The sequence below is a fragment of the Gallinula chloropus genome, assembly GCF_964237585.1.
Source record: "Gallinula chloropus genome assembly, chromosome: 11".
NCBI classification, from domain to species: Eukaryota; Metazoa; Chordata; class Aves; order Gruiformes; family Rallidae; genus Gallinula; species Gallinula chloropus.
In genome coordinates this window covers 4127279-4139575 of record NC_140096.1, presented here as the reverse complement: position 1 = coordinate 4139575, position 12297 = coordinate 4127279, and the positions used below count along the sequence as shown (strand labels likewise).

The following is a 12297-nucleotide window of genomic DNA, read 5'->3' as shown; positions in this document are numbered from 1 at the left end:
CATAACCTCTCTTTTGAGAGTGCCTAAAATCATACACAGACATTTACTTCTTAATTTTACTTCTCAGGCTTCTGGGCTTGCAGTTGAGCCTGGAAACAAGAGGGCAAAAAAGCACAGCGAAAACTGCAGAAAATACCAAGACAAGTTCCTTCCTTCCCCTGCTCTCCCAGGCACTCCTGCAGGAGCTCCAGCGCTCCTGCTCTCACTCCTGAAACTACCTTGCTGAGATCCCCACCTCAGCACATGCTTGGGCAAGGTGGGGAAAATAAATAAATCAATCATCACCCAGTAGAAACGACCTTACTACACCTTAGGGTCAGCATCCCCAGTGTGGGCCCTGAGAAACGCAGCTGTGTGGACATGGAGAAGGGAAAGCTCTTCACTGTGAGGATACCAGGGGTGTTTCAGCTTTGCCACAAGGCAGGGAGGTCCCTTGCGTTTCCTACGCAGTTAAAGAGCAAATCTAATAGAGCGTTTTTGTCTGCCTGAGCCTGCGGAGGTCCAGCAATTAGCAGTGCAAGAGTGGGATGCCAGGCAGAATGTAAATAGGGTGATCCATCAGGCACCTACTGAACAGCAACGTCAGAAACAACACAGAGGAAAAGGCAGAGAAGACTGATTCTGCTCTGTCCCTTTACTGACTGACCTCACAAAAAGCACAGGGCAAACAAGCAGCTCCCCTACACGAGGGCTCTCCCGTAAAAAAGACCATAATGAGTCCCACTTATGGGTACAGCCAAATCAGGCCCTGCCCAGCGCGCCAGGAGGAACACAAAGGCTTGTGAATGTCAAAGTCCTGATGCAGGACACTCTCTGGGGCTTGCTATTCAACCTTGTACTGCTGCTGTCAGCCAGATCTTACTCCAAGGGAACAGGAAATTATCTACCATATACATATTAGGAAAGCAGAACCCAGGCACAGTCCTGTGACTTACTGTCATACCACAATGCTGTGGCAGATGGGAGCAGCAGCCACAGCCCTACTTCATCCAAGAAAGATGAGGATGGGAAGAAACCACCCGCAGTTCCTTGCAGCCCTTCTCTTACCCCTTCTGTGACACTGTTGACTTTGGCTTCGCTGGGTTTGTTCTTGTCAAGATATTGAATGAAGAAAAAAACATCTTATTAAGAAGCTGACCCATGGGTCTCGTGTTCTTCACACAAATTAACCCAGAGAATTAGATGTATCTCATATAAATCACTTTCTCATCTCCTCTCTGCCTCCCAAAAAAAGGAGAAGGAACAGCCTATTGAGTCTGACGCTCTTTTAATGAAGAAAATGATGCAAGAGAATCTAATGAAGTAGGAATTCCAGCTGGATATCAGAAGATGTATGAATAGAACATAAAACACTCATTTTTATAAGCAATAATATCAGCATTAAGAAGGGAAAAAAAAAGTTTATAGCTTTTTTCTTTTTTTCCCCCCTCCAAGTGAGGCCAAGGAATGGCAAAAGGCTTTTATTTCCTATGCCCCCGACTCAGCAGGATCACTTGCCGTGAGAGCCAGCACAGGCTGCCGTCCCCCTGTGATGCTACACAACAGCCTTCCAGAAAGCCCCGCGCTGCCCTCCTGCTGACTGCTGGTGACAGCGTGTGCCTGCAGCGAGCCAAAGGGCCGCTCGCTGTGCGGGATCACACGGATGAACCTGCCTGCTGAAGGACATGGGTTAAACACAACGGGCACAGGGAAGAACCTGGTGGTGTGTTGTTGGCTTCTTCAAGAAGCCCAAATTGCACTTCTGCATCGTTAAGCAGCAACGCCGACAAGGAGATGCACCAGGATAGAGCTGAGGCTCTGTGTGCTGTCTGAAACATGACATTTCAGAGTTCTGAGTGTTTCACTCTGCACCCTGGAAACAACCACGGCAGAGAAGGCACGGTGTAATTTACCTGGGATTAAATCCAAGGAATTCTGTAGCATGGCAGAGCTGGGGACACAGAAGTTGGGATCCCCTCTGAAGAGAACACCTGTGCAAGTGAATACACCTCTTCGGGTTCAGTGGGAGTTCATCAGGGCTCCGGACCAGCAACTGGACTTTACATCTCACCCACCCCCTCCTACATGACTAAGTCAGAGATTTCACAGCCTGGGGTTGGTTCCCAGATCTAATACTCCAGCCATCCTCTCACAATACTTGCCTTTCCTTTCCCTGCCCACATTACATAATAGCAAAGTTTATTTTTTAATTTTTTTTTCCATAAGACATCTTTTCATAACAATAGAAACTATCGGAGACCGAGATAACTTGATGAATTTTTCCTATTATCTAAGAGCTTAGTCACTCAGGGAATTAGTCATGTTCAAAATAACAGCCAGGCTCAAAGAGATTCAGAGCAACCGTTCTGGAGCAGAAGCAGCTAATGTCATAAATACATTAAGATGTTAGCTTGAAGCATTTCAGAGATTTTTCAAGAAGTGTTTAAAAAAAGAAAACCCCTTTGACTAGATACAAGGAAATCAGGTTCTTAGCAGCTAAAAACCCACAGCTGTTTACAAAGCCTGCCCTGCTCAAACACTGAGACCCTGAACGCAGGAGGGACAGACGGACTCTGTGACCACACAGCACACACGATTTCCCAGCAAACGCATCCTGCTCCATGCTCTACCAAATGCTGCTTCATATTTCTATGGTACCCCCCAAGCAATGGCATCAAAGGGTGTTCCAGACATCCCTGATGAATCATTGGGATGTATCTCAGGAGGTAGTTATCAGCATGTCCCTTATCTGGGGGTAGGAACTGGGGCACAGAGCCAGGCCCCCTCCTAGCCACCCTTGGGACTGACACCAGGCATTTGTCAGCATATATCGGCTATTTATCCAAATACTTTCATTTACTGTAACATCAACTCTTTCTTCACCTGGATGTTCATTGCACACTCCAGTAGCCCACTAGCAGGAAGCTAGAATTGAAAGTTTAAAGAAGCCTCAAACTGGGAGTAAAGTAGAAAACACAACAGAAACTTTGTGGGTAGGAAAAATCCCACAAAGAAATGCTTTTGGCAGGACTGGCTGAGCTTTGGAAGCCCGACGGCACTGCAGTGCACACAGAATGCACCAGTGCACACACAGCTCATTCAACCCAGCGTCAACCTCCAGCGACAGGAGATCCTGGGATGACCAGGAACCATCACAGAACCACAGATTCACAGGAGTTGGAAAGGAGCTCACTCATCAGGTCCAACACCCCTGCCAAAGCAGGTTCCTTAGGACAGATGACACAGGTAGGCATCTTGCATTAAGCTGCTCATCTGCAGAAAAAGGCCCTCCTTGCTGAGGCTGCAGAGTATGGAGATGACAGGCCAAACAGCATCCTCTGTGGGGCACCCCAACCCTTCAGTGGGTCACTGCAGCTTCCCTGGGGTGCTCCACTGCGACAGGCTCTATCAGCCCTGAGCCGAGCACTCTGTTCACTTTGATCTCTGTGGGAGCACAGGGCGCTCTGAGCCTCTTCAGTTCCGTTTTTCCCTAATGCCTGAAGACTGCAAGAACCTTTTTCCACCCCACCTTGGCCTGGCTTCTCATCACCAACTGCATTTGCTTATCCATAGTTTCCAAAAAGAAAAATCAGACCAAACCCACTTTTCTTCTTTTTTTCCTGACTTCACTTGGAGCTTTTTCGGATTACGGAGTGCAAAGAGTCTTTGTACTTCAAACATCCCATGATTTGCAGACTGACAAGCAGAGAAGAATTACTACGGAGAAATGTAAGAAAGTTTTTTGGGTGCTGAACGGTTCTGCTCCTGAGTATCTCCATCACTCGCAGTATTTGGCCCTTTTATTCACTGAATTCCTTTCCAACACACTTGGGAGTTGCAATGATTTCTAACACCCTCCTTTCTGTTTATGGCAGCAATGTAAAATATCAACAGATTGATTTGAAATATTTGAACAACACATACTATGAAAATATAGCTTTAGATGCCTGTAAAAACCCAAAGACTGGGACTCAGTGTCTACTGAAGCTCACGGCTGCCCTCACTTTGACTTTCCCAGGCACAATGTGAAACTCGGGATTAGACCCTATGTGGGAACACCCAGGAAGATGCCTGCTTGTCTTTCCCGTAATACAGCCAAAGGCTTGGGGAAAAACTCTGCCCTTGTCAGATAAAAACCACTCCAGAAAAGGCTGTATTATGGCATGATTTAAATCAATGCATTTGATTATCATGTCGGATCAATACTCTGTGAAGAATGCCTAACGAAATAATCACCATACTTAGAAAGCTGATCAGATGTGTAGATTTATTCTCATCACTACCAATGACAATTAGTTTCATCTTTCTGGGTTAGGAACAGATACTAGCAGAGTTTAGCAACTCCGTACCAATGAAGCATGTAAAATGCCCTCATGGGATGCTAGCATAATTGGCAAAAGATTAATTGTTTAAAAATCGGAGAGCTGCACATGCAAAGGAGAAAGAAAGAAGCCCCAGCAGCTGAGTATTATGGAATAATAGCTAGGTTTGAGGGGTTGATTTTGAAATAAAGAGCCACCTGCCCTGCAAACAAAAGGTATGAGCACTTGTAAATATTAGTGACGTGCTTCTGGGAGATGACTAACTATGAAGGGGAGTGGGTCTGAGTCTTTAACCCAACCCAGCACTGATAATGCCAGAAAACAGTGCTTTCGATAAATCTGTGCTGTGCACAACTTCCAAGAAATCAGTCTACAGTCCAGGTTTAGACCAAAATGCCTGAGCAGAAAATAGTCCAGGGATGCCTTCCAAAATAAATTCCTACCGCTGTCCTTTAGTAGAGACACAGAGAATAATATCAGAGTAAAAAAAGAGACAGCTGAAAATCCATAATAGAGGCTCAATGCTCAGGAAAATTGGTCCGGTGTTGATCTAGATGAAAGGCTAAGGTTCTTCACCGTATGGTAGGCAGCTTAATGTGCCTGAATGGATCAGTCAACCTTCTCTTAGGAGTAAACTGAGCCATTTTAGATTTCTGTAGCACATTTTAGCCAGTAGACTGAGATAATAATATTCACACTGACTTGCTGAAACGCAGCTACTTCTGGTGTGGAATAACTCAGCTGTTGAGCAGAATACACCAACATGAGCCAACGTTTTAAGTACTAAAAATTAAAGTAACTTACCAATGGGAACAGCAAACAAAATCTGCATTAGATGGAAAATAGCTATCTGCATTGGCATCTGGCCAGGACATCTGGACCAATATGCTTTGTCTTGCAAGAAGAGAGCAGAATTTTGCACAGACCAAGCATCACCAGGACCCTGGCTTCGCAGCGCAGCCGTGAGAGCGCTCCCAGCAGCCCAGCGCCTCTGGGCGCAGGAGCCCTGTTCGCCTCTCGAATCCCTTGGACCACAGCCACCCATCCCTGGGGAACCTGGCTCCTGGCTCAGAAATGACTGCAGAGATCTCTGCTGGATTTATCTTACTTGGTTTGCTTTCGCTTTGTTGTTTTGTCATCATTTTTTAGCCTTATTTTCAGATGATCAGGCGAAACAGGGAGTATTTTCAAATACCGCTGAGGCTGTTAAACTGCTGTAGAAAATACACAAACCACAGCACTCACATTTTTTTTTCTTATTAGAAGGAACAATTTGGGGACAAGCCTACATAGAACCTGCTTCAAATATCAATCACTGGAGTTTCACTTTCCCCCCAAAAAAAATATTTTAAATTACAGGCTATTCAGCAACCACTGTAATTTCTCTCTAAGAGAGGGCAAAGACTAGGCTAATGGGAACAAAATAACAAAGTCTCCCTCATTGCCCGCAGCAAGAAAGGAAGCTGGAAAGATAAGTGTCAAGTCTTGTGCTATGTCAATTAGAAAAGCGGTTTGCCCTGCACCACATCCCCTCCCCGCCAGAGCTCAGCAGTCACCCGAGAGGAAAGGAAAAAGGATGAGAGCCTCATCCAGCTCTCCATCACCACTTTCTGCGTAGTTATCTCTGGAAATGTAAATCAGCAAACAGGCGAAAGGCGATTTGTGTTGCTTAGACACCGGCGGAGAGCAGAAAAGCGCTGCGCTGGCGTGCATGCGGGGAGGCGCGGGGACGGGGTGGCACAGGGGAAGGAAAAGCCTGGATGCTCAGAGGGTGGGAGGAGGCGGCAAAACCCCCAAACTGTTGCTAGGTGGTAGACGAGCCTTAAACAGGACCCTAAACAAATTTGCTATCTGCTGCAGACTGCTGTCTGCACCCCCACACTACGCTTCCAACGCCGGCTTCGGAGTCCTTCGGAGGCATAAACCGCCAAACCGTCTGTGTGAGTATCGTGAGGGGATGGAAGGCAGGACCGAGCGGCACAGGGTGTTACGGAGCTGGCGGCTGGGCATCAGTAGAGAATGGGCAGTGATTTCCGTGCTGGCTGCAAAATCGCCCCGCTGCCAGTAACATCTGCCAGGTGCCCTCAATGGAGCCAAAATGCAGGGACTGAGCCAGGTGACGCCAGCAGCCTGCGCGGCCCGATGCTGCCAGCCACCCCGAGTGGGTCCGTGCCACGGGACCAGCCCGCAGGGATGCCCGGAGGCTCCTCGCTGGATGGAAACCGCCCAGGGAAGGGAGAAACAAAAAAAACCTCTGCAAAACCCAGCGCAGCACAGAGAGGGGAAAGCAGAGGGAAATGCCATTGCAAAGCAAAGCTGCACAAGGAGGGAGAGATGCGGAGGGGGGGAGGGTATCTCAGTAACAACCACATCTCTTCACGGGGAAGTTTCTGAATGAGAAACAGGGACCCTTGCTGAGGTGGGGGAACTTCCTCGCTTCCCCTCCCGGCAGATACAGCCCCTTAGAGCTGTGCTCCAGGCACAGAGAGGGCAGCTGCAAATTCGTAGCGTTTGGGGTTTTTTTTATTATTATTAAGCAGCTCTGTCACTGTTTAAACTGCTTTCCTGAAGCCTCTACACTTCAGGAGTGTTTCACTGTCTGATGCAAGCGAAGGCAGGGACGCTCTGCTCCGCTCAGCAGCAAATTCAGGCTCCCCCCGCACCGCAACTCATCATCCAGAGAAGGGGCAGACCTGACAGGTCCCGGTGGCGGTAACGCTGCCGCCAGCCAGCATCCCCGTTTCCGTGCTCCTCTCCTTCCAGTCCTCTTCCCCCGGCTGTTACACCACGCACCCCCCACGCGAGCTCCTGGAAAACCCTTCGCTTCTCCCCATAAACGCACCAGTTCACCCTACCGAAACCCACCTCCCCAGCCGCTGCCAAGCGCCGCTCCCCCCCTCCCACGCCCCAGTGCATGCACACCCTCCTTCCTTTCTTTTAATTTCTTCTTTTGCTCAGCAGTTTGGGAATGCAGAGTCTATAAAATGGCTACAAAGTGATCAATGGCTTCAAGGACAGGGAGTAAAGGAGGAGTCAGGAGATAGGACGAAGGCTTATTTCCCCGTCAAAGTACTGCAATAAGAGGAAAAGAGAAAGACATAGCTACCTGAACTCACCATTCCTGATCCATCCCTTAGCCACTGCATCTTGCTTCTGATGATGTCCTTATTATCAGGGAGGGGAAAAAAAAAAATCCCTACTGCCTGGCGAGAGCTGGCAGGAAAAAAAAGAAGCCCCCCACCCCCACCCTAGCCTGGAGCTTTCAGTCAGACATCCCTCAGCCCGGCAATCCCGTGCCTGTCAAGAGCACGTTATTAGCAGCCTCCTCACTACCTTGGATTGTAGTTATTTATTTCAGTCACAGACCGAGGGATTTGAGGGGAGGGGGATGTCCTTTTTCTTCCCTTGCCGTGCTTTGAAACTCTGCAGGAGGGGAGGGGAGCGAGGGGAGGGGAAGGGAGGGGGTACCTACAAGAACTTGGGGCTGTGGGGGGGCTCCTCACAGGCACTCAGCACCCCCTGCCCTCCTCCTGGTAGCCGGTCACCCTCAACCCCGGCACTATGGGACTCCCAAAGGTGCAGAGCCAGCACTTGCCTCCTCGCTCAGCAAGGGGCCGGGGATTTTGCTGATGTTCAAAGGGCAGGAAGTTCTCACTCAGCTCAAGTCCCCTACCCACCAAAACAAACTCTCCCAGCCCAGAAAAGCACTGCACTTGCTCAGGGTTATCCTCCCCCCCCATCCCAGCACCCAGCTTTGCTCCTCCCTGATGGTTCTAATCCCCCTGCCTATCCCCCTTGCTTTTTTCTGACTCTCTAGTCAGAACAAGGAAACAACAGTCCCCTGCACAGTTCACAAAGCAGAGACACTCATTAAGCATTTATCATCCATACGGCCACCCACCACGCTGGGGTAGATGAGATCAGTCTGTCTGGCACTGTTAGGAGAGGCAGCGATAGCATGTGGGATGCACACAGCCAACTGGAAACAGGATTGAACCCTCCTGATTCCTCCAGCACGGACACCTATGTGGATGTGGTTCTCCCCATTTTACAGAGGAGACAAGGAGATGGAAAGGAACGGGGCCAAGGCCATTCAAAGGGGCTGTTGTGCTGCCATGGCACCTCTCTGCCATGCTCCTGGAGCTCCTTGCCCACAGGGAGGAGCAGCCCATCACCAGGACTGACACACACCAGAATACAATCAAAATACCCCTCCAGTGTTCCCAGTATCTCCTTGGCTGCTGCTGAAGTCTGCAGCTACCTTCAGAGGCAGCACAGGGCAGGTACAGATCACAGAGACAGCGTGGGAAAAGCGCTGAGATATCCTGTGCTGGGTACAACCACCCCCAGCTGGGATACACGTACACTGGGTACGCTGGATATATGGGATCCATATAGAGGATATACTGCAAAACCTGTAGAGAAGCTACAGTCTCCCCTACGTCGTGCAAAGGATTTAGGGTTGTGTTTGAATGTTTCTGACCTTTTTCCATGCACTCCTACCTCAAGGGCAGAAGGGCATTTGAATCTCCTGCTCCTGACCTCTGGAGGAGTCGACATTTTTCCTGCAGCTGGAGATTTTGAGTCAGGAAACAACACACAGCTCCTCGTGACTGCCACTTTCTGCTAGTCCTGCGCCATTCAGCAGGCTGCGGGAGGGATCAGAGCCTAGGTGCCTTCATTATTTATTTAAATAGGACAGAACAAAAGTACAGGCAAGAGAGAAGGGATGCTGCCCAGCACATTTGCATTGCTCGGGCCCCACGTAGCCTGCTCTAGTTCCATCAACCCATATTCCATCACCTTTTATATAGGCACTGACAGCCATCATTATTGCCAGGGATGGCTGACAAAGGAAAGAGAAGGCAAACACTTTGAGATGCCCAAATTCCTGAATCCTATGCCTAAGTTTCCCACGATAAGGGACAGAAACCCCAGGTAAGTTATTTACCTCCAATTATTTATTCTCTAACCTCCTTCTGTGGGTAACGACAACTTCACCTGATTCAAAAGCTGGAGGGGGTGGGGAGAGCTGGGACAGAACTGACAGACAGACATCCCGAATGCACAGGCATCGTTTCCTTTAGAAAACCAGTCTAAACCCAAAAGCAATGATAAGGTTATCTGTAACTGAAGGCTAAATGTTTTTTCTACAAGGAAATATCAAAGGAGAGATCTGCATTATTGTCAAGTACTCACACAATACAGGAAAGACCCTCCTAAGCATGACATCATCTTCCAAACACACATTGCATCATCCCAGTAATTCCACTAACTTCAGAGTTACACCCAGATTGTTACCCCTTGGCAGTACAAATGGAGGGAGTTGTCGTCCAGCACATCCCACCCAGCCCCTCTAATGGGCAAAGTGGATCTGGAGAAGAAGTTTTGTGGAGGCAGAAGTGATACCAACTTCTCCCACTGTCAGCTGTTGCTGAGGCCTGTCAATACGGCCAATATTCCACAGTTTCACTTCCCATCCCTTGTTTACACTAAGCTGATTTGAGAAGTAAACCAAAGGTTGCCAGGTTAATTCTTGCTCCCCATGAAGGTGACAAAAGGCAACAAGGACCAGAGATTAGCCAAATCCCTGAATCGGCATCAGCCTGCACACAAATCCAATCCTGCCCAGATCAGTGGGGCGGCAATTCGCTGGCACACACAGCCTCAGAAAGAACCCAGCTGCGCCTTCCCTGCCAAAAACCACACCTCACGCTCTGTGCAAAGCATTTTGCAGCCAGCCAGCGGGCAGGGGACCAAACCCTGAGCCCCTGCCAGAGCACAGGGCACAACAGGAAGAGCCACCTGCGAGCTCCTACCCTGGAGCAACCCCACCGCAGAGGGAAGGATCCGCCTTTCAGGAATGGGCACTGTGTCTTGGCTCCTCAGCCAGGCACATGAATGGGGATGTTGCAGCTGAGTGCACGGAAAGGCACAGTCTTACCAGCACACACTGGACATGGACTATTTCACACACCACACCGGAGCCACGAGTCACACAGAGCACCATGGAGTGGCACTACAGGCACCACACTGGTGGTAAAAGCCATATTGCCTAAGGGGAAACAGGGACAATGGGAAGCATGCAGTATTTGGGCACAGGGTTTGCACTGCAGGCTCCTGCCCTGGGATTTAGCATACAAAAAGATGTGATTTCTACTACCAACGTGAATGATTCAATATTGCTTGAGAAACAATGGGGGAAGCCCCCTCTGTTTCTAGAAAGGCACCACAGATGTAAGCACCAGGTGAAGGTCCTTTCAGCCATCCCTTCCCCACCACTCCCTTGGCCATGGAAGGTGAAGGATGCATCACAGCCGCACGTCAGCGCTTCTCACACTGTTCCCATCAGCCGCAGGTCTGCCAGTGCTGCCACAGAGTCCCTGAGGTAACTCACACACCTGAGGCAGCACAAAGCAGCACCGAGTCCTGCCAGGGAGGCAGAGAGGGAATTTTGCTTAAGTGAACAGAGCGGGTCCTTGGTTTGTCTTGGGGATCACTCCAGAGTAAGTCCCCCATTACAACACACACATTTCTCATCAGTGACACAGCGTCCTGTTTATTTGCAGCACAACTGTGGTCTGGTAACATCTGACCTGTCACAGACTCCCCACAGAAGGGCCAAAACCAGCTGGTGCCTTTCAGCCCCTGGTAGCTGCCTCTGCATCCCTACTGCCCACACAATCCCTTTTACCACACCCTCGGTCTGGATAAACCAGCTTTTGGGATAATCCAGCCATTTGGTCTAACTGTACAGACTAATAAAACTTCTTGCAGCACAGAGGATCCTTCTAACTGCCTGAGGATCACCACTGGATCATGCTTTCACACTCAGCCCTGAATTCTCCACAGCCAAGCCCCTGGCCTGGATTTGCACTGCAGCAGCATTTAGATCACAGCCCTGGACTGCACGGCCTGTGCCCCCAGCCTGAAGGGACCAGCCCACACATCTTCATACGCAGCAGCTGCCTGTTCCATTTGACAGTCCAGTCCAGTTCGGGTTCTAGTGCTGCCTGCCAAGCGACTGATACTCATAACGTGCCATAACTTCACAGGTGAGTAGAGACATGAAGGCAGACCCAGGTTTACCTGGCAGCTGCTCTGCAGTAGCAATTGTGCTGATCTAAGGTCTATAATTATTACACTAATGCCACTTTTCCACATGCACCTTTTTTCCTAATTGCTTGAAGCCAGAGAACAATTCAAAAGCAAAGCAAATGGTGTGAGCAGAAGGACACTCACTATCACACTGCACTGCTGAGAAAGCAAAAGGTAAACTCCATCCTTGTACCTCATCCAATGCACCTGGAGTCATGTAAGTGACACACATGAGAATTGAGCGACACTCCCACTGCTGTCCACTCCAGTATGTGCAGACACCCACCCTGCTCTCTCGCCGCTGTGTAGTGCTACGCCGCAGTATTGCAGGGCAGCTTTTGGGTGCAGATCTCTTGTTTGACACAGATCCAAAACATGACCCTGGGATCCCAAACTTGACAGCTGATTTTCTAGCAACCTGCGAGAGCAGCAAAAGCAGCACAGCAGCATTATGGGATTCTGCCTGCCTCTAATCTCTTTTCTTTGCTATACAGTATTACCACATCACCCCTGAAATCTCCTTTAGATCTTCAAGGCTTTCTTTCTTTAATCCCACCATAAGAATGCTGCTATAAACCACGCTTTGGATGTGGAGACTTTTTTCCATGATGCTTCTCCCCCTCCCCTGCCACTGCCTTCACAAGGGGATTTCCCTTCTGTTGCTCTTCACCCACTCTCTCCTTCTTCCCCAGTTACAACACTCACTGGAGGCGTTGGAGAACATCCGCCAGCCAAAGCCTCCCCATCGCAATTCCAGCCCTGAATCACCTCATTCGGGCAGGACCCTGTCACACAGCACTTATTTCACTGCTGCAGAAGGCAGATGCACATACCAGAGAGTGTAAATATGTTCTTGCAGCCATTGTCTCTATTAAACTGCAAAGAAAAGACACCAAAT

General features: G+C 49.2%; 1 protein-coding gene across 3 annotated transcripts in view; it reads right to left on the bottom strand.

Moving 5' to 3' along the window:
• The window catches only part of ARHGEF9 (Cdc42 guanine nucleotide exchange factor 9), a gene marked incomplete at its 5' end in the record, with an annotated part of 119257 nt that extends 111810 nt beyond the window's left edge, over nucleotides 1–7447 (bottom strand). For all 3 annotated transcript variants that reach the window (XM_084269024.1, XM_084269025.1, XM_084269026.1), the window contains one exon: nucleotides 7418–7447. In XM_084269024.1, coding sequence (XP_084125150.1) covers nucleotides 7418–7447 — 30 coding nt within the window. The remainder of the gene's footprint in view (nucleotides 1–7417) is intronic.
• Nucleotides 7448–12297: the final 4850 nt, after the last annotated feature.